The 22,805-nt window shown below is 38.5% G+C and overlaps 1 protein-coding gene across 8 annotated transcripts in view; it reads left to right on the top strand.

The window, feature by feature from the left end:
- The window catches only part of PPFIBP2 (PPFIA binding protein 2), a 191,072-nt gene that overhangs the window by 143,373 nt on the left and 24,894 nt on the right, over positions 1 to 22,805 (top strand). For 6 of the 8 annotated variants that reach the window (XM_029911425.1, XM_029911429.1, XM_029911427.1 and 3 more), the window contains 9 exons: positions 1,490 to 1,582; positions 5,994 to 6,102; positions 9,182 to 9,214; positions 11,181 to 11,242; positions 14,269 to 14,344; positions 19,890 to 19,996; positions 20,220 to 20,284; positions 20,501 to 20,569; positions 20,836 to 20,896. In XM_029911425.1, coding sequence (XP_029767285.1) covers positions 1,490 to 1,582; positions 5,994 to 6,102; positions 9,182 to 9,214; positions 11,181 to 11,242; positions 14,269 to 14,344; positions 19,890 to 19,996; positions 20,220 to 20,284; positions 20,501 to 20,569; positions 20,836 to 20,896 — 675 coding nt within the window. The remainder of the gene's footprint in view (positions 1 to 1,489; positions 1,583 to 5,993; positions 6,103 to 9,181; positions 9,215 to 11,180; positions 11,243 to 14,268; positions 14,345 to 19,889; positions 19,997 to 20,219; positions 20,285 to 20,500; positions 20,570 to 20,835; positions 20,897 to 22,805) is intronic. The other 2 variants (XM_029911430.1, XM_029911426.1) reach the window with 1 other exon arrangement.

Below are 22,805 nucleotides of genomic sequence, written 5' to 3'. Positions count from 1 at the left end.
TGGTGGTCAACCAGCCCTTGGAACACCATGGAGAGCTATCACTTCCTATTCATAAGTTCTGTGCCTTAGTGGGGGAATGAGGGTCTGGGAGGGGGCAAATGATAGGAGATAGTTTATAAGTTGTCCCAGACAGTTTGATGGCTTTGCATGTATGTGGTTCCCAATAGTCTCCTGAGCATTACCCAGCATTATAACTGGATGCAACAGTACCTTTTCCATGGCATGACACTCCTGCATGAGAATGTCCCAAGCAGTTGATCTCCCCAAGTTGAATTGTTCTGCCACCAACCAGCAGCATTCTGGAGTGGCCAGCTTCCTGATGGTAATAGTGACCTGCTTCTCTAGGGGCATGGTGTACAGCATGTTGATACGCTGTTGATGAAGCTCCAAGGTCAGTTCAGCACTTGTCTAAAAAAAAATTAGCCCTTCCCACCCTGAAATTTTCTTGCTACTGCTGGTCATCCCAGTTCTGCAGAACGATTCATTCCTACCAAACCATGCTGGTTTTCCAAGGCCAGAAATGCTCTGCTCAACATGGTGGCAGACTGCTTGGTGTGTATTTCAGGGCTCAAAGCCAAACAAATTCAGTTCTGGAGACCACATGTCGCACCGCTGAGTGTAGGATGTGGCAGCAGCAACAGCTCCTCCAGCAGCAGGAGGAAATTCAGCAACAGTGGAAGCAGGACAAGGGTGAGGAAGAAGAGGAGGACACTGAGCAGCTAGTTCTAGAGGACCAGTTCCTGGAGGAGTTTCAAACCGTGTGAACGCTATTGGTGCAGCTTGTGTACGGCGCATTATCAGCCATGCAGCAAAAAGCTTTGCATTAAGACTCCCCATGTAGATATATCCTAATAAAGCTGCTGAGAATCTTTTTGTTGTTGTTGTAAATGCATCTCTTGGCTGCATCAATTAACATGGAACCTTTTATATACTGACGGGTCTCGCTATCATCAGCTCCTCGGGTAGGGACATAGTCTTATTTGTCTGTAAAGTGTTTGTGTGTGGTGCCTATCTGCTGAATATTGCCTCATCTGTGGTATTTGTTGGTGTTTTTAGGTATCTTAAATACCTGCCAGCAGGGGGCTTTTTCCCTTCTGTGAACATTAGGAGACTCTTGGGCAGCATTTCAGACTGCTAGATTTTTTTAAAGAACCTCTGAACGCAACCCTTGGTACAATATAACATGGATATAAGTGGATCCAAGCACCTGAACACATCAGAGTCAGCCGTCTTTCCTACACAACCAAGCAAAGTTGGTCATAATTTTGGCTAGAGAGTTTCAGAAAGGATTCCACTTAATAATATAGCAAATCAAAGTAGCTTTCACTTGCTTAATTTAGGGTGCACAAATAACAAGGAAAAGTTTATTTTGCATGGATGGTTCCACATTCACTGGACTGTGTCATGGATGAGCCTTGATTCGTGTTCTCAGAAAACAAACACTCGGCTGAGCCTTTCTTTAGCTGTTCTTTATCTTTTTCTTTTGCAGGGTTTGCTTCAGGAACTCAAACATCTCAAAATTAAAGTGGAAGAGCTGGAAAATGAAAGAACCCAATATGAATGGAAATTAAAAGCAACCAAAGTAAGCAGTAAATGTAGCACTTATGAAAGACAGATTTATTCCAACCTGGAAGTGGATACTCCCTATTTCCCTCAATATTTACTTTTTTTAACATTTAATACATTTCACTGATGACTATAAAATAAGGTTTTGTGTGAACAATCTGTTGAATGCAGATTTTGCCTTTAAAGTTGTTCTATCCTTTTATTTAGGATTTTTACTCTTCCTGCCACACCGTTCTCCTCTCTTTTTCCAAAAACTAATATATTGGCTAACAAGGGAATTGTTCCATGAGCAAGCCTTCCTTTCAAGCTTTCTATTTCACTCTTTCCATATCAGTTACTAGCTTCTGGAGTAAGTTCTCTAGCTTGAAATTCACAGTTTCACAGATGCAGACAAAGACAGCAGTGGGAGGAAAAATGCAGAGCTGTTTTGGTGTACCACATGAATAACTTTCGTAGAGTATAAGGCCAGAATGGATCATCTTGGATTTTACCCAGTTATTCAAGTATTGAGCCCAATAACTTGTGTTTGACTAACACATGGACTCCTGAAAGGCATCCAGTCTTGATTTGAAGACATCAAGAGATGGAGAATTCACGACTTCCCTTTGAAGTTTGTTCCAATAGTTAATTACCCTCATTGTTAAACATTTGTGCCTTATTTCTAGTTTGAATTTGTCAGGCTTCAGCTTTCAGCCATTGGTTCTTGTTATGACTTTCTCCACTAGATTAAAAAGCCTTTTAGTATATAGTATTTCCTCCCTGTTGAGGTACTTATAGTCCATAATCAAGTTACCTCTTATGTGAATAGTTCCCAGTCAGCTCTAAAGGACTACTCACATGAGTAAATTCAGATTATTTCAAATTAGTTAAGAAACTAGTGATGTTTGTAATATTTCAGGTGACCAGATGCTTAATGCAATTAATATTAATAACAAGGGGGGAGGAATGCAAACCAAAATAGAGGAAGAACAAGTAAAAGAATATTTAGATAAGTTAGATGTATTCAAGTTGGCAGGGCCTGATGAAATTCCCATAAGAGTACTTAATGAACTAGCTGGAGCAATCTTGAAATTGTTAGTGATTATCTTCAAGAACTCATGGAGGATGGGTAAGTTCCCAGAGGTCTGAAGAAGGGCAAACATAGTACCTGTCTTTAAGAATGGGAAAAAAGAGGATCCAGGCAGTTATAGACTAGTCAGCCTAACTGTGATACCTGGAAAGATACTGGAACAAATTATTAAACAATCAGTTTGTAAACACCTAGAGGATAATAGTTTAATAAGTAGTAGCCAACTTGGATTTGTCAAGATCCAATCATGCCAGACCAACCTAATTTCCTTCTTTGTCAGGGTTCCTGGCCCGATGGATGGTGTTGGGGAACAGTAGATGTGATATATTTTGATTGTTAGTAAAGCTTTTGACACAGCCCCACATGACATTCTCATAAGCAAGCTAGGAAATTGTGGTCTAGATGAAATTACTATAAGGTGGGTGCAAAACTGGTTGAAAGACCGTGCTCAAAGTGTAGTTATCACTGGTTTGCTGTCAAACTGGGAGGAGGTATCTATGGGGGTCCTGCAGGGGTCTGTTCTGGATCCAATATTATTCAACATTTTCATTATTGATTTGAATAATGGAGTGAAGAGTTTGCTTATAAAATCTAGGAGGGGTTGCAAGCAGTTTGGAGGACAGGTTTAGAATTCAAAATGACCTTGACAAATTGGAGAATTTGTCTGAAATCAACAAGATGAAATTCAGTAAAGATAAGTGCAAAGTAGTACACTTAAGAAGGAAAAATCAAATACACGACTACAAAATGGGGAATAACTGTCTAGGCAGTAATACTGGTAAAAGGATCTGGGAGTTATAATGGATTGCAAATTGAAGGTGAGCGAACAATGTGATGCAGTTACAAAAAAGGCTAATATAATTCTGTGACAGACTATACCCTTATATTCACCACTTTTACAAAACTATGATAAATCTTGTACAAAGTATATCTTGCGAGGTATCATTTGAAAAATCATAATTGTCCTGAGAAAATGTGTGGCAAAATTGAACGTTATAAGATTCTACTGTATGATGTTACTGATGCATATTTATCTGGGGAAATAGCCCAAACAAGTTCCTCAGAGACAAAAGGCAAATGGATGCCTCAGCCAGGTATCAACAAAATCAGTTGGACAGTCACCTGGGTAAGTGGCCATTCTTTGGCAGGAAGAGGGGTGTGAACTCAAGAGGGGGACTGAAACTAAAAAGCAGAGGGACAAACACCCCAAAGCTCCCCTTTTTCTCTCTCCCTGCCCACCTCATTTTCTGCATGTGAGAAGACAAAAATAAACAGCCATTGGACTCTGGGGGAGGGACCCTGATCTGAAAGTCAGGAGACAAGAGTAGAGTATATGTGGAAGAATATGTGTAAATTTCCTTTGTTTTCCCTCCCTGGTTGATGACTCTGCTTCCTGCATAAATGCAAATTAAGACAAGCACACATTCCTCTCTTTGTTTAGGACAGACCTGACTTCTGCCTGGCCAGGTCAGTGGGGTTTGGAACGTGCGTTAATAACATCATACAGGGGAATCTTAACAATGTTGCCACACATATTTTAGCAGGACAATACTGATCAGCAAATTATGAGTTTTTAAATGGTATCTTACAAGGTATACTTTCTACAAAGATTATTACAGTAGTGTATATACAGGGCTGTATTCCGTCACAGTAATAAATCCATCTTCTGAAACAGTGACAATGAACTTTCTAGGTCTTTGGTAAATGTTTTGTCAAAATGATGTGCGATCTATTATCATAGTGACTGTGAAAGGGAAAAGTGGAGGAGCGTGGAGGCAGAGGAAAGAGGAGAAAAGGTGGGGGAGAGAGAGAGAGAAATAGACTTCTTGAGAGAAATGAGTGGGAGAAGATATGGGACTGGAAAGGAATATAAGTGCAGGGAAAGGAAGAGGAAAATTAACTGTGGCGATGACATGCAATTGAATTAAAAGAGGAAAGGGAGAAACCAAGATTGAAGCATGGGGTGGAGGAGACAAGTCCAAATCTGCTATTAGGAAGTCTGCACTTCTGTCTTCCTATTGCTCCAGCTACTGAAAGAAAAATGTGAAATGTCTCCCTGGCTGGGATATATAAAGCGTATTAGTCACTAACAACGCATGGCAATCATTCAGAGGGTTAGTAAGCTGAGTTCCTATATTCCATGAGGATTTGATGGCAGAAATGGTGAGCCTTTGCTGCCACCCAGCTGTCTGCTCCTTCTTGTCAAAATGTGTTTTCACCGACTAAACTAAATCTCTTCCCTTCTTCCCTGTCAGATCGTGGCTTTTTCTTAATTATAATGTCTTGAGGACCTGGTAACACCTTACATCCAAGATGCTAGATACTAAAGTGATATGTCTATTAGAAATGTCATGGGTAGATCACAGTACATTTTTACTGAGGCAAATGCTTTAAGTGCTTCTGAAGATGCACAAAAATCTGAAAAATGATGCTGTTTTCTAAAATAGCCCAGTGTGTTACAGCCAGCTGCTCTCAGACGGACTAACAGGAGATAATAGTATCATTATGTTGCCAGTTGGACAAGTCTGTATTTCTATCCCTGCTGGATTTTTGAGAAATTTTAGAGTGTGAGATTTTACCTAGTCATAAGGGCAGCCTGAATTCTGATGTGTGGAAATTAACGATTGTGTTTTGATCCATATGCATGGTTGGTTTTCAGCCCATGCGTTGCTTCTGGCATAATTGCCATCTAAAATATCTGATGCAGGTGAGAGCAAGTTTTACCAAATGTCTGACAGCAGTGATCAAACTTAGTAGAAGTCAACCCAGGACACTTTTCTTATGTTTGATTATTTATCTTTTTTAATATGATGGAAACAGAAATATTATATCACAATAGTAGAAGCTACACCTAATCCGAACTACAATTTACATAATAAAATGACCCATGACTATGGTGAACACTGCAGGGCTCTCTTCCAAAACGTGGGTAAAATTTGGGAAAATATTCTGCTCTCTTGCAAATGACTCTGAGTTCCCTTTTAGCACTATATTGCTGGCCCAAGTAAAGCCTTGTACAAACTGTTGGGAAAACAACTGCCCTTAATACTTTCTGTCTATTCCCAGATTACTTACTAAGGAAACAGCCTGATTGTATTTGATCAGGCTGTACAGTCCTGAATCCTTAAAATCACACCATCCTTGCAAGGCATTTCCTGCTCTGCAGGGCTAATACCATTGAAAAACCGTGCGTACCTGCAGGATAGGTGGCATTTTTAAGGATCTAAGAGTTTCGTAATATTAAAAGAAGTTATAAATCAGGGCCTGGAGTCAAGTGAAGTGACGTTTTGTTTGGGCGTTGAGAACGAGTGGGTATCCAGTGATGGTGACCTTCTGAATTTCTGTTCTGTTCATTCAGGCTGAAATAGCCCAGCTTCAGGAGCAGTTAGCTCTCAAAGATGCAGAAATTGAACGTTTACAGAGTCAGCTCTCCAGGACCTTGGTACATAATGAAATTGCAGAAAGAGGTAAGAATGGATGGGGAAGAAATCAAAGCTGAAATGAAAACATTTGTCTTCAGTTCTGTGAAGCAGCAACTGATCAGCATTTAAAGCAATGTAAGGAGACGGGAGGTGGGAGGAGACTGCTCTACTGACAGGCCAAGTAAGAGAATTTGGTATCCACAGAGCACTAAAACTTCTAATGCAGAGAACTTTGTTCTAAATTGAAAGATTCATAGATTCATAGATTCTAGGACTGGAAGGGACCTCGAGAGGTCATCGAGTCCAGTCCCCTGCCCGCATGGCAGAACCAAATACTGTCTAGACCATTTAATGTTCTTTGTAGCGATATATTTGTAAAATATTGATCTCAAAGTTAAATGAAAGGGTATTTCTAGTTACCTTTTTTTTAAATTACCAAACTGTTGTTTATCACTGTCACCGTGCCTCAGTGGATCACAGCTGAGAATACCAGATTCAGGACAAACTGCTGAGAAATAGAGCAGACTCACCCCCAAACTGGTGGTTATTCTATTATTAGATATGCCAAGACAGAAACAAAAGTTAAACTTCTGTCTCACCACACTGGTTAACATGAAGTCAAAAATGCATTCTCCTTAGGCATCCCAGCCCTTGTTTCTCCACTCATACACTAGACTGTATAACGAGTGGTTATTTAAAACCAATTTAATCAAACAAAGGGTTCTTCTAATCCCAAGAGATCAGCCACATACTCAGGTCAATATATAACTCACATTTTACCCAATAATCACACTGTTGCCAATCCTTTAGTACCTATAATCTAAAGGTTTATTTAGAAGATTAAAGAAAAAGGAGAGAGTTAAAATGGTTAAGTATGACAGATCACCACTGGCCATCACGTACAGCCCCCAACTAAAACCTCTCCAGCACATTATCAACAATCTACAACCTATCTTGGAAAACGATTCCTCACTCTCACAGACCTTGGGAGGCAGGCCAGTCCTCACTTATAGACAACCCCCCAACCTGAAGCAAATACTCACCAGCAACTACACACCACACCACAGAAACACCAATCCAGGTACCAATCCCTGAAGCAAACCTCGTTGCCTACTCTGTCCCCATATCTACTCTGGCAACACCATCAGAGGACCCAACCACATCAGCCATACCATCAAGAGCTCATTCACCTGCACGTCTACTAATGTTATATATGCCATCATGTGCCAGCAATGCCCCTCTGCCGTGTACATTGGCCAAACCGGACAGTCCCTACGTAAAAGAATAAATGGACACAAATCGGACATCAGGAATGGTAACGTACAAAAGCCAGTAGGTGAACGCTTCAATCTCCCTGGACATTCTATAACAGATTTAAAAGTCACTATTCTTGAACAAAAAACTTCAGAAACAGACTTCAAAGAGAAACAGCAGAACTAAAATTCATTTGCAAATTTAACACCATTAATTTGGGCTTGAATAGGGACTGGGAGTGGCTGGCTCATTACAAAAAGCAGCTTTGCCTCTCCTGGAATTGACACCTCCTCATCTGTTATTGGGAGTGGACTACATCCACCCTGAATGAATTGGCCCTGTCAACACTGGTTCTCCACTTGTGAGGTAACTCCCTTCTCTTCATGTGTCATTATATAATGCCTGCATCTGTAATTTTCACTCCATGCATCTGAAGAAGTGAGGTTTTTTACCCACGAAAGCTTATGCCCAAATAAATCTGTTAGTCTTTAAGGTACCACCGGACTCCTTGTTGTTAAAATGGTTAAGGAAATCAAATAAATGCAATCATTGCAGAGTTCTTGTATCAGGTTTGAAGCAGTGATGTTACAAAATGCTGGCTTGTAAAGTCTCTGCTAACTTCCAAAAGATTGGAAGGTCCTCAGTCCATTGATTAGAATGCTCCTTTTCATGTAAGACCATGGTCCAGAGATCAGAGCAGGAAAGAGGCAAAATAGAGATGCTTCCAGGGTAATCATAGCTGATAGATTGTGACTTTTCCATTGATACCTTACATGACATACTTTGTACAAGATTTGTTGCAATTGTCTAACAGTGGCAATATTCATGATATAAATGGTCATAGTCCAATCATACAGCGTCACAATCACTTCCCAGTAATAGCCATGTGCCGCCCCTATGTATTCAAACGTTCAAAATCATAACTTGTTAGGACCGCATCATCCCCTGGTTGGACTGAATCTCCATCAGATTGCTTTGTGTACGTCTGCACTATCAACAGGGAACAATGCTACACAGAAGAACTGGTCCCGTTCCCTCACTCCCCTTCCATTTTCAGCCAACCTCGCCAACGTTCCCCGGAGTGTTGACCTCACCCAACTTCCATTGGATACCAGGGTGCAGAAGGAGATGATGCTATAGGCCCATGACTCCCTCCCTCACCACTGCTCCCCCTCCCAAAGAGAATTGTTGAGTCTCCTCTTCCAGAAGCGAAGGAGACAATCTAGCCCTTTACTGTTGTATCTTCCATAAGGGGTGACTGCCTATTCAGGCAGTGCTCTAACACCGTATTAGCAGTGTTTGGTGCTAGTCATCTGTAGAGCTTGTGCATGTTGAGTGTTACAAGGTTTGCATATGACATTAGAAAATACAGTTTCCCTAACAGTGTTTTGAAACTTTAACAATTAATTGAAAAGGAATTTTTCCGTTAGGTGAATAGTTTGAGATTTTCTACAGAATGTTCAAAGAATTTTTTAAAAATGAGTATGTATTACCAATAAGTCAAGAGCTCCACATCTTTCAGTTTTCCAACTGTGGGTCCATTCCTCCTCCCACTGATGTCAGTGCTTAAACTCTCTGATTCCAAGAGCACGGAGCCAGTAGCAGGGCCTAAATTTGTGAGTGCCCTAATGAAGCTACTGAATTGGTATATATTTGAAAGGAATTGTATGTAGTAATAGCAACATCTCCTCTAAAAGAAATTGCCAAATTTTCTGGTCAAACTTTTTGGTTTTCTTCTGAGACACACAAGGACAATAATGTCAAGATGTACCTATTATGCTTGAATGCATATTCTGACTAAGTTGCCATACAGTATCTAATTGTGCTTTTTCTACAAACTTTATTTGACTTTCACCATTTACCATCGTAGAGGAACTATATAGGAGAAGGCTAAAAGAAAAACGTAAGCCTTGAGATTCACTTTTGGCATTTTCTTAATGTTCGTTTTCACACAAATTATAGCTAAAATGCACTTCTGCAGCAATAATTTAATATCTGTTTACATTCAGCTGCTTTATCATAATGTACATGAGACAGATATTTCATTGTTTGCAGCAAGCAGACAGCTATTGGCCCTGCTTAAAGCTTGAGTCTGATTTATCACTTCAAACAAATATGAATGAAATCTCATAGGTTGCTAAATCAACTAGCTGGACTTTAAAAGGACACTGTCAAGGTTAATAGGCCCTTGTTTTGACCTTCATTTTTTTTATTTGTATGTAAAGCCAATGTGATAGTTGTTTTGTGCATGTGTTTCTTTTCATTTTTCTCTTTGTGATTTGTGGGAAATAGTTTTGTTTGAAAGCCTGCTTCTTCTTTTCACCATTGAGGTAAATAAGGGAAAACATTTTGGTAAGGAAATAGATTTTCAATCAGATTTGTTTGGGATTATTACAAACAGTGAGAATGAAGTTTATTTTAAAAGTGATTAAAATACCTTGACACGGTTCTTTTGAAAGTTTAATAGCGATGAATGAAAATTAGTTCCAGGTTGATTTTTTTTAAAGCTTTTTCTAAAAAAGCAGCTTTCTTTTTAAACCTGTCTGATTGCTTGCTCACTGCTTGCTGGTTTTTGTATTTGTTTTGATTTGATTGTGTTAGTGCATCTCACATGTTGACTAAATGCTGTTTTCTGCATGAGAAACATGTTTTCAGTACCTTCATTTGAATGTTTGTTAATATATTAATCATAGCCAACTATTGCAAAATGTATGGAACTTGTAATAACTAACTAAAATTAATAATTAAAGTATTTACAAACAATTTGAATGTGAAGCTTGAATGTTCAACCTTAAACTATTGGTTGTAAAAAGGTTTGCTAACAACGCCTTTTGCACCACTAATTTTTTCCCATTTCCTTATCCATTGTATTACTGTCTTTGAGAACTGGTAGCACAGTTCTTTGTGAACCAAATACGTCAATTTAAAAATGTCCAGGAGTGTGTTCCTTGCATGGAAGCTACGATAGATCAAATATTTTTAGGCTCTGCTTGGTCATTTACATTTGGTTCGTACAAATGGGGATGTGGGATAGTTTGTGGAAGTAGTACATGGAGAACTGATGGCAGAGTTGTGCCTATGATTAGTTAAGAAATCCCATTGTAAAAGTTTTGTAAATTTACAGAAATACAGGTTTGTGAAGAGACAGTTTTTGCCTATGCACTTTCATAAAGAACCTACAAATCTTGCATTGTAAAGATTGTGATATGCGTGGTACAGCTCTGTATTTGCTGTTGGCATTTTTGCCACAGATTTTATTCAATTATTCAAATTTAGAAAGTTTTTAATAGATTCTGGAGTCCACGGAAACCTTTTTCTTGTGCAGTGAAGACTACAAGAAGACATTCAGAATTACAGCAGGATGTCAAGTATCAGAGGGGTAGCCGTGTTAGTCTGAATCTGTTGCTTTTAGCAGGATGTCAGGCTTTCTTTTTTTATTGTTTGTTGTTGTTGATCTTCAGGCTTCACAAATATTCTTTAACCACTGTTCATGTAAACTATAGATCATTCTCCTCAGCTGGAAGGTAATTTCTTTTACAATTATTTCCATAAATATGACACAGAGGAGAAACAAGTGTCAAATCTTTTCCACTCAAATTTTTAGGAAAATAAAATGTTTAAAACAAAAGCCATTATATAGTATTCATTATACGTAGCACCTTTAATATCACAGCAATTGGCAAGCCTGAGCTATAGACTTCCAAAAAGTGTGATTGTCCCAGTTTAACTTTACTTATACTATGTACTGGGCACTCAGATGGCCCAGTGATAGGCCCTGTATAAGAACCTAAGTAGAATAGAATGGAAATGACTTAACCTAGATTAAATATAATAAACATTTTTCTCTTAACATTTTAAAACTATTTTAGATCAAGAAGTTCAACGACTGAAGATAGGAATGGAATCGTTGTTAGCTGCAAATGAAGAAAAGGTGAGGAAATGGTTAGGATTAACTTGCCCCTTTGCAGTAATAATGGAGGTGTGTCAAGAAGGTCTAATTTATTGCATCTCTGCAATGATCTAAAATGCTGCTTTCATAAGGCCAACATCACTGTGAGTTGCCTGGTGTCGCATGGGGTTATGGGACCTATGTGGCTAACCTTGAAAGTGTGATGCTGCCTTTCCCCACCAGCCCAGCTGCAGCATCTTTACAATGGGATTCTCATCTGGGAGCTCTTTTGCCTGGGGAACAGAGATCCAGGGTTACGGGCATCCCGCCTTCTCAGCCTTATAAGGTTCACTGACCTTTCAGCAACACTTTGTGGCCCTCCAGCCACTCTTACATGGCTTTCCATTACAGAATCTGAATCAGGAGTGCCTTGACACTGTCCGTTTAAATTCTGCACCAGAGAGTGGGCTGAGAGTGACCTTTGAGTCTGAAACTGAACTCACGGGTGGAGAGAGCCAGAAGAGTCCAGAAAAAGCCAAGAGAAAAGTTAGAAGAAATAATTTGACAACATCTTTAAATAGAACAGTGTTCCTACCTTTTGATTCCGCCGCTATGTGCTAGTTCTTCTGAACTATCTTTGAGTGGGAGGTTTTAAGGCACAATCCTGCAAGATGCTGAGCAGCTTCAAATCCCATTTACTTATTGTCTAAGTTGTTTCTCACTCTTGCAAAAAATAAATAAATAAAAATTAAAGTTTGGTGGTTTTAAATGGAGGTTTTTAAGAAAATTACGATTAGGGCACCGTAATAGCAAAAAGGCAGGCCGGGGTGTGCATTAGTAAGTTGCTAGTCCATGTCAATAGATGCGAGGTGTGGGCAAGTAGCCTCTTAATACACACCCTCATATGGAAGCAGGGAACACTGAAAGGGCAAATGATAATTCTAGAGAATTAAGCACCTCATATATGAACGTGACTCATAACAGGCTGAGCTGCTTAAATGGTCAAAAAGCCAAAATTTACATCCGGACAATAAAAGCCGTGGCATTATCTTTTAGCAGAGCTGTTACAAGGCTGTATAACATTTTGCATTCTAAGAGGAACATCAAATATCTTTGCTCACTTTCTAGTCTCAGGGACTGTATTCATAGGGACAGGAGACCCATTCCATTAGCACATATGGAGTGTTTAAGTAGCTGAGTAGTGGCCAGTATAGGGGTACATGGCTGTTGTGTGTAAAGCAGCCATCTTGAATAATGTGGCTGCATGTGCCATTTCGGACAGCAAGTAAAGTAGTCAGATGCTTAAGGTTTTTGGAAGTTGCTCTGTTTAGGTTTAAGATGCATGCATACTTTTTTGGAGTGAATATTCCAGTGTCTGCTTTTCATTACAGAGAGACCCTATTGTCTCCATAGTTATGGTAAAAGCTGGATGTCTATTATAAGCCCAATTCTTTTTTTTTTTTTTTTTTTTTTTTTAGTCTTCCTAGGCCATGTAACAGCAGCACCTTCTCTTTTCTTACCTGGCAAACTCCTACTTTCCATGTCTACAAATTTACTGTTTTGCCTTGTGTTGTGGGTGGGAGAGAGAAATGAATGTTGTTGCCAGTCTGGACTGCTATGAGAACCCTGTGCAATTCCAGCAGAGAGCAATGAAGTCCATCCTAACATAAAGACTAGAGGGCATTTCCTCCAAATTTTTTGAAATTGTTTTGCTTGTCAATAAACCTTGGTCTCACATTAGGGAATGTACTAGTTGGTGGCATGTACATTTTTGTTCTCTGCTGCATTGAATCAGACTTCCTCAGTTGCCTTGCTCTCTTGTCACCGGTCTACGAAGGGGAATTAAGCCCTACTACTAGTGTTTGTGGAGATTTTCCTTTAACTCTAATGATAGAGGCCTGTGCATTTCATGGTGGAAATTCATGACTTTTATCCTAAGTTTTGGGGGGGAGGCAAGGAAGGGGTGGCTTAGGCAGAAGCTGTGGAGTCTACGTACCTAGACAGCTGAGAATCTTTACACTATTTGTCAGTTTAAATTCTTGGTGTCTTTAAAGTCAGTGGTGTCTTTCATCATTCACTGTCCAAGCCCCAAATACATCTGACACCTTGAGGGGACACCTAAAGGGATAGGCCAAGTGGTCAGCTCTTCATTCTGCTATGCTGTTTTTTCCTCTCCTCTGCTCTTCCACTCTAATGGCTGCAACTTCAGGAGGAAGAAAAGGGGACGTTGGGCCAGATACTCAGCCCCACTAAATTGGCTTTGTGCTATTATAGCAGCACAAATGGGACTAATAACTAAGGATAGTTTTTTTCAAAAGAAGTTGGCACCCACAGTTGAAGCCAGATTGTCCAACTGAGCTCAGTGCTCCCACTCAGACATCTCAGTGAAGTGGCCAGGTTTTCAAAAGATTTTTAGGGAGAGCTGTTGCGGGCTGAGCCATTTTTGAAAATCTGGCCTTAAGTGGGCGAACTGGGGATTCTCAGTAAGGGGAAATCCTCAGGCAAAATATAGCTGTCATATCTGACTCTATACCATCCCCTCCTGGCCCACCGTGTGGGAGCATGTTGAATGTAGGAAGAGTATGTGGCCAGGTCACACTGTACTTCAGTGATCCCCATCAATCAAGCCAGTGCAACTTAACACCGCTGTAGGGCTGCTCTAAGTTATGACCTTCGGGACGGGGGGAGATGAGCTGGTGAAAAAGGTAAATCAAGTGCTGCTCCTGAACAGCTGAGGATTCAGTTCAATCAAACCAAATTCCTTTATTGCTGTGCCTCTGTAAATAACTGATTTGGCATCAAATTAATCTGGGGGTTTTAAATATAATAGTAAATTTATACATTTCACCAAATAGTATGTACAATGCCAGCTAAAAGTTGAGGAATTGATGTTCTATACAAGGCACATGGGATTCTGGACACGATTCCTATTGAGAATAGGCACAAATCCCCAGGCGTCACAGTGAATGTATAGCTATTAATAATATGTATAACTTCTTATATCTACAAATGTAATGGTATTAAATTTGGCACTTTGAATATGAGTTCCCTTTAATGTTTTTTTGCAGGACCGTCGAATAGAGGAGTTAACAGTGCTGCTAAGCCAGTACAGAAGGGTGAAGGAGATAATGTTAGCAGCTCATGGTAAAATAAGTGTTGTGGATAATGTCTGATGTGTGGTCTTCCTGAATACTGTATGTTCTGTAATGAATATTCCTTAATAAGGCATAAAAAGAAGGCCACACAATAAGGCATAAAAAAATAATCTGTTTAAGGCAAATTATAATTTTCATCTGTCACATTCTAGACATTTAATTTTGGTTAACATGCTATACTACACATCATAAAACTAGGGTCAAAACTGATTAGGAGATTTAGCCACACCACTCCCATTCATATAGACTTGTATGGCTGAATCCCTTAGTCAGTTTTGAAAGTCTTAACTTAAAAGTTTGTTTTACATCATTCAATAGCAGGTTGGAATGTAATTCTAAAATTCTGTGTTGCTCTAAATGGTGTCATTAAGATTCCTTTACACAAGAGAGCTTCTCAGTCAATCAGATTTATTGTTTGTTTTTATACTAGCACTTAGGAATCCCAGTAAGAATTAGGACCCCATTTTGTACAGAGTACAAAAACTCTGCCCGAGTAAAGCTCAGAATCTAAAGACAAGACCAGGAGTGGTTATAACAAAAGTGAGAAGAAGAGGGCTCAAAAGCAATAAGCGCTTGTGTTAACATAGGTTTGCAATGTGCTTGACTAGATGCTTTAATTCTTTTATTATACTCTTCTTTAATTAATAATAAGACACAAATTTCAGCAGTGCAATATGGCTCCAGGAGACCTTAATGGGATGATAAGTCACACTATACTTTTAATACTATTCAGACTTCTTTCATATCAATTTAACTCCAAGTGCAGCAACAATGATCAGCTGTCAAACAGCAAGCTAGAATTATGGGTGCAATGTTTCTGTACAGGTCACTGTTTTCCTTAATGAAAGAAGTGTTTTTACAGTAGGTTCATTACAAAGAACTTTATTTTTGGATGCAGCTGATCGGTGTTAAGAGAACCTTTTTTTTTCTTTGCATATGATGATTTGTTAAATGAGAATAGTAAATTCTTCCAAAACAACTATTCACAGCTGACTACTTGGGCAAATGCTGATATGAGAAAAAACTACAGCCTTATCAATGTATTACAAAACACTACTTAATTAATTAGGATGTACTTGGGGATCATCCTTGTCCATTGCATCACTTACATTGAGAAGGGATAGGTGTTTTAGGGGTAGTCTCACTTTTAGATTACCTCTATTATCATAGCTCCACTGACGTCAATAAAGCTATGATAATTTACAACAGTTAAGGATGTGCCCATAGGAAGCCAGGCTTTGTGGCAACACCAAATAACCTTCCACTTCACATCACAAGGGCTCAGTCAACAACAGCAGGTTTGCTGGCTGTCTTCTGAACCTAACAAGGTAATAATGCACACTAGTCCAAATAAATCAGGAAATAGTCTATCCTTGTGGCAGCAGCAAGGCTTAATATAGCTGGCAATAGTTTTCCATAGGTGATTATGATCAAACCACCTCAGTCCGGTAAATGAGGGATAATTGAAATTTTAGTAAACAGATTTATCCACCATGAAATACTAGCCCATCTGATTAGACAAGCCTAGGAAATATCATCCATCCTGTCTGCATTTAGAATAGCAGAGCCATGAAGGTAAGACCAAGCATAAGCAAAGCAATTTCTCTTTTTAAAAAAATGCACCACAAAATGCACATTTTAAGGACCTGATCCAAAGCCCATTGAAATTAATGGGAATCTTCAGTTGACTCCATGAGCTGTGGGTCAGACCCTAAGTTAGTACCATTACCACCATTCGAAATTTTACTAAACACCAAGCTTGGCATTTTCACTGCATTAGGCAGGGGTGCTGGAACAGTTTTTATAGTGGGGGTGCTGACAGCCATTGTACCAAACTGTAAACCCTGTATATAATGGAAACCACTTCAAGCAAGGGGATGTGGCAGCACCCCTAGTTCCAGCATCTATGGTGTTAGGTTGGGTTTGGAAGGTCTCATATGATCCGTAATATGGTCGCCAATGAGTTTGCCTATACTATTATTCCTTTACTTCTTGTTAACACAACATTGTGACATCTGAAGAGCAGGTCAGTCAGCATAGCAACCAGAGTAATCTTCTTTTTCAGCAGACTTGAAAGACAAAAGAAAAGCTGGAAGCTTTCTGACCTGTCATGCATTTTCATTAGCTGAATAGGGTCTGCTGTTGTTAGGCAGTATTTTGTTTTACATAATTATAACACTTTCCAGAGACATAATGAAACTCTTATGAGTCCTTTTGCAGTGATCCAATTTTCTATAATTAAATACAAAACATTTGGAGAAAGTCTTTAAAATCATTAAGTATAGAATAATGTAAAAAATAAATTGACCAGATATCCTTGTTTTCTCCAGAATTCAGAATTGTGTCTCAAGTGAACACAAGTTTTCATAGCTCCTATTTATTTTCAAAAAAGTCTGGTACATTATAATGTACTGCATTTGGTTGTTTGCTCCAGAGAAACCTTTATTATCTGAAGAAGTACCACCAAAGAACTGAAAAGATATTTCAGAGGAAGATCCTAAGATTGGAGCTGTCCTAGGGGTTTGTGTTGGTGTTTAGAGTTGTTTTTAGTTGTGTTGGGGGGCATTTGGTGGTGGCTGGGTTTTTTCTGAGAAAAATCTGGGCTGTTTATATGGGGAAGAGCTTCAAGCATATTCAGAGACAGATCTTCTTGCAAAATACATGTTAAGGCAAAAGAAAAAACATTACAAACAGTTACACATAGCTGTGTAACATCTATTTTATCCTCCAAGTATGCCTCACATCCACTAATAAATATAAATCCTTTTCTTTGAACAGCATAGTTGAAGACAGTTTCTTTTATATCTGCTAGTGATCATAGGTTGTATAGATCAGCTAGTAAAAGATAGTGAAATGAAGATACAGTTCATATCAGCTGGGTACAATTCACATCACTTAACATTATCCTCAGACTCGCATGCGTATGGCAGAGAAACCTAAAAATGTACTACATGTCTTGCTGTAAATTACTGATTGTACATCTGAGATTATACTGTTATCAACAATAACAATGCCTTTTGAGTACTTCACTTCTTTCCTAGAATGGCCTTGAGAGAACAGCTTTCATGGTGGGAAATTTTAAAATACTGCACATTCTGTTTCAATATTATTCCATTTATCAGTCTTTGTAAAGGCACACACATGCACAAGATCTGTTCAGACACTCTTTGAACAAGTTCCACGTTAAGACCTGTAATTTGATACTTTCTATATTTCTGCAGCAGTTATTGAAATTAGCTGTTATAACAGGTTAAATCTCAAAGGAAACCTTGCTCTACTCAAAGGCCTAGAAGAGAACATAATTCAGAAAGAAAAGTGTCTCTTCTTCCACTTCAGCCTCTGTTTCAGATTTACCTTCCAATTGCATACATCTACCCTGCAGGCTTCTGTGTCAGAGTTAAAGGCTGCTTTGACATGTGACATGGATTTATTTCATTGTGAATTAGCTTAAGTACTCTGTCACTAAAGTCAAATGAAAGCCAAAAATGTTAGTTCTGTGCAGCATCTTCAGATTAGGGTGGAGGAACTGTCCCTGGGGGATCAGTGATCCAGCAACTGCTGTGGTTAAAAAAAAAAAAAAAGTACTCTGTAGATTGACGAGCTGGAAAATAGAGAATTTAACGAGAGGTGTTCTGTTGACGTGAATCATTATTGATCGTCATTACTGATATTCTGTGTCAGGATAAAATGACACTGGATTGTGAGTACCAGAATTTCAGGGTACATTTCTGTATTTAAATAAATTAATTTAAATTTAAAAAAATAACTATTCTCTTTGGAAAATCATGGGAGACAGGAGAGATTCCAGAAGACTGGAAAAGGGCAAATATAGTGCCCATCTATAAAAAGGGAAATAAAAACAACCCAGGAAACTACAGACCAGTTAGTTTAACTTCTGTGCCAGGGAAGATAATGGAGCAAGTAATTAAGGAAATCATCTGCAAACACTTGGAAGGTGGTAAGGTGATAGGGAATTGCCAGCATGGATTTGTAAAGAACAAATCGTGTCAAACCAATCTGATAGCTTTCTTTGATAGGATAACGAATCTTGTGGATAAGGGAGAAGCGCTGGATGTGGTATACCTAGACTTTAGTAAGGCATTTGATACAGTCTCGCATGATGTTCTTATCAATAAACTAGGCAAATACAACTTAGATGGGGCTACTGTAAGGTGGGTGTTATGACTGGCTGGATAACCGTACTCAGAGAGTAGTCATTAATGGTTCCCAATCCTGCTGGAAAGGTATAACAAGTGGAGTTCCGCAGGGGTCTGTTTTGGAACCGACTCTGTTCAATATCTTCATCAACGACTTAGATATTGGCATAGAAAGTACGCTTATTAAGTTTGCAGATGATACCATACTGGGAGGGATTGCAACTGCTTTGGAGGATAGGGTCATAATTCAAAATGATCTGGACAAATTGGAGAAATAGTCTGAGATAAACAGGAAGAAGTTTAACAAAGACAAATGCAAAGTGCTCCACTTAGGAAGGAACAATCAGTTTCACACATACAGAATGGGAAGAGACTGTCTAGGAAGGAGTACGGCAGAAAGGGATCTAGGGGTTATAGTGGACCACAAGCTAAATATGAGTCAACAGTGTGATGCTGTTGCAAAAAAAGCAAACGTGATTCTGGGCTGCATTAACAGGTGTGTTGTGAGCAAGACACAAGAAGTCATTCTTCCGCTCTACTCTGTGCTGGTTAGGCCTCAACTGGAATATTGTGTCCAGTTCTGGGCACCACATTTCAAGAAAGATGTGGAGAAATTGGAGAGGGTCCAGAGAAGAGCAACAAGAATGATTAAAGGTCTAGAGAACATGACCTATGAAGGAAGGCTGAAAGAATTGGGTTTGTTTTGCTTGGAAAAGAGAAGACTGAGAGGGGACATGATAGCAGTTTTCAGGTATCTAAAAGAGTGTCATAAGGAGGAGTGAGAAAACTTGTTCATCTTAGCCTCTAAGGATAGAACAAGAAGCAATGGGCTTAAACTGCAGCAAGGGAGGTTTAGGTTGGACATTAGGAAAAAGTTCCTAACTGTCAGGGTGGTTAAACACTGGAATAAACTGCCTAGGGAGGTTGTGGAATCTCCATCTCTGGAGATATTTAAGAGTAGGTTAGATAAATGTCTATCAAGGATGGTCTGGACAGTATTTGGTCCTGCCATGAGGGCAGGGGACTGGACTCGATGACCTCTCGAGGTCCCTTCCAGCCCTAGAATCTATGACTCTATGAATAAATGCCAGCTTATAACTTCACTTTGGAATGAAGTATGAGAAACTGGATTGTGATAGAGAATGCTTATTCTAACGCATGTGCCTTTTAGTAAGAGAAATGTAGCATGTGCAGTGACAAAAAAAATATTCAGTTTGTTTTATTTACATATAGATATAGTGCTCCATTTTAAAATCTCACTTAAAAATACTGTATAGGACAGTTGCTTTTTTAAGCAGAAAGAATATATAGGAACCCATAAAATGTTCATTTAGCCAGTTAGTCTATTAAAGTACTTCTATTCTTTAACTCTTCCAGGCTCTTCAGAGAGAATTCTGTCTGGTAGCAGTGAAGAGGAATTTGAGGCAAGTTTGAAGAAGTGGAATCTCATGAATAAGCCCCAAGCAGAATTACTCAAACCCGAGGTATTTAACAAATATATTGTTTAGGAGTAAATTCTTCTTTTAGCTCCACCATATCAGAGATGGTCTACACTATTGATCTCACTATGGTTGCAAGAGAATAACTCAGGGCAGAATTTGGCTCTAGGTGAATTTATTTGTACATATGTGTGTGTTTGGTGGGTTAGTTTTGAGATTCAAACACACATGGACTAGAATCACAAACTGGGACTCATATTTTACACAGGTACCTCCAGGAGAATTGTCACCAACTATGGAGTCTTTACTGCCACAAAAAACTCTGGAAATCAGGTAAGACCCTAGTTTTGTAAATTGTCCCAGGTCTAAATAACGTATTCAGATATTTACATTTAATCTTGCCTATTCGTACAAAGCTAACAATATGTGGTCAGATGAGGATGCACTGCTTGTTGTATATGCTTATAGTGCTGACTTAGCAATGTAATTGATTAAGATGTGTACATAGCACATAACACTTATAACAAGCTATATTATTCTGATTAACAGTGGAAGCATTCCAGTTCCTTCAAATAACTTTATTTCTCCACATGAGGAATCTTTGGAAACCAGAAGTAGGTAAGAACAATATTACTTGAGACACTTATCACCAAGATTAACTGAAATCTACAAAACACGTAGTTCATCAGTAATCTACAGGTGACTTTGCCAGTTTTTGCAGTTTTGGTGGTTTTAAAGATTTCTATCAATTGCAGATTATTCCCAGAGTGGTATCACACCATTTCTGTATCATCTTGAGAATGTATATAATTCCACAGACATTATTTTGCATTAATTGTTGTTGTTGTTTTAATTTTCCAATATCATTATTTTATACTTTCTAGGGTTCCACAGAAAAAAATGTCAAGTAGTCTAGAGGACTTGCAGAGTGAATCCCTGGAAAAGGTTGGTTCATAAGTATTTACAACTTTTAGCATTTAATTTGAAATCTGAAGACATTAATGCCAATTTATATAATATATATTCTGTCTGTTTACATATGCTAAACATAACCAACAACAATACTGTATGTAAAAAAGGCTTATAATACTGTAGTTCAAACCCTCTCTCTCCCACCCCCATGTCTGAGCTTAGAATGAACCAAGTATTTGCCTTGTCCACACAAACACATCCTAATATTCAGCTTTTCAGCTAAACAAGGGAAAATGCATTGACGTGAAGTATCTCCAGTGTATAAATGGTAATGGGAATTAATATCCTTTTGAATTGCACATCTCAATATGCCTTTAAGTTTCAGGACACATGATCACAAGAGTTGTGCACTGGGCTACTCTACAAATAAACAATATACTTTTTTTTTCATATTTTTCTTTTTAAAGGTAGATGTTTTTATTCGGAGTCGGACCTTTTCAGGCCTCACCATTAACTGAATTCATAAAATAGCTCTATTTTTGTAGTATATTCTTCAGATTCAGCATCTGACACCATGAGCATATTGATTCTTCTTTCCTATTAAATGTACAGCAGGAAGCTTTTAGCAGGTCCTGATTGACAACCATTAGCCAATTCTGTTTTATGACATTATACAGTATTTATTCACTGTGTAATTTCACCTTATCAGCAAATTGTAATGCTTTTGCTCAGGCTAAAATAGATTTAATCATGAACACAATTAACATACACTTGTTTTATGTATTTTAAAATAACTTTAAGTCCTATGAGTTGCAAGGACTTTAATGGTAACAAACCTTTTAAACTATTAATTAGATCACAATTTAAAAATAAATTGCTAAATATTGCGGCTGTGGTATTATTTCTGCCCAGGATTGTGGTTTGATTCTTTGCTTGTAAATATATTTGTTACTTCCCAAGTTAGACTTCTGATATAAGTGGCATTATTGAAGCTGGAGTTGCTGTTACATTATTTAAACAGGGGGAGCAGTGTTGTTAATGTCAAGGCTAAATGCATTTCAGGTTGGCTTATTTTTCACTATTTCAACACGATCAAATGGATCATATTTTTACTCGCTAAATTTAGGTTTTCTCCCACTGCCACTTTAATTTTGCCTGAGTTTTGTTGCTTTTTTTGTATGACACACTTACTAGGTTTGTGTAATAGTACTTATCCATGCACATTGATACATCATTTTAAAATGGAATTAATGTAACCATATCCAGTAAAAATATGGTTAATTCCAAAATTTCTTCTAGATTTTCCTAAAACCTTTTCTGTGATCTTTTGATTTGTTAATATAACTGTAACCTAACAAAACTTGTTTTAAACTTATTTTGCACTCATTTTATTGTAGTAATACATATGGTAAATGAATCAAGGACTAACGTTTTTAGTTCCTTGTAGAATTTAAAGGTCTATTTTCTCCTTGATGTGCTCCTGAATATGCTATTAATTTTAAAAGGCTATACAGGATGCATATGCAAAGGTAGGTGTGCAGGTATTCTAATTTGGGCTCTGAGCTACTCAGATCTGACAACCTAAGCACTGTAGGGCTTGGTCAGTATTTGGAGGAGAAACCAACAAGATGACACAGAAAATAGCATTAGTGAGTTTAGGCCTGAGATCAACAAAGCATGGAAACATATGCTTAAATTTAAGCATATGACTAGTTCAGAGGAAATCAGTGGGACCTATGTGTTTAAGTGCTATGCTGAATATGGATGGAATTCTTCATGTGTTTAAAATTAAGTACATGTTACTTGCTTTGCTGAGTCAAGGCCTTAATAGTTGGTACTCTACCATTGAGGCTGTAATAGACCAATGGTAGAGGTACTGTATTGCTGAAGGTATAATATTTTACATGGGGTCTAAGACTTAGGTCCTTTTTACTTGCAACAA

Source organism: Terrapene carolina, unplaced genomic scaffold (genome assembly GCF_002925995.2).
Source record: "Terrapene carolina triunguis isolate 2854851 unplaced genomic scaffold, T_m_triunguis-2.0 Scaffold96, whole genome shotgun sequence".
Classification (NCBI taxonomy): Eukaryota; Metazoa; Chordata; order Testudines; family Emydidae; genus Terrapene; species Terrapene triunguis.
Note: the sequence above shows the minus strand (reverse complement) of the source record. Positions and strands in the feature narration are given on the sequence as shown.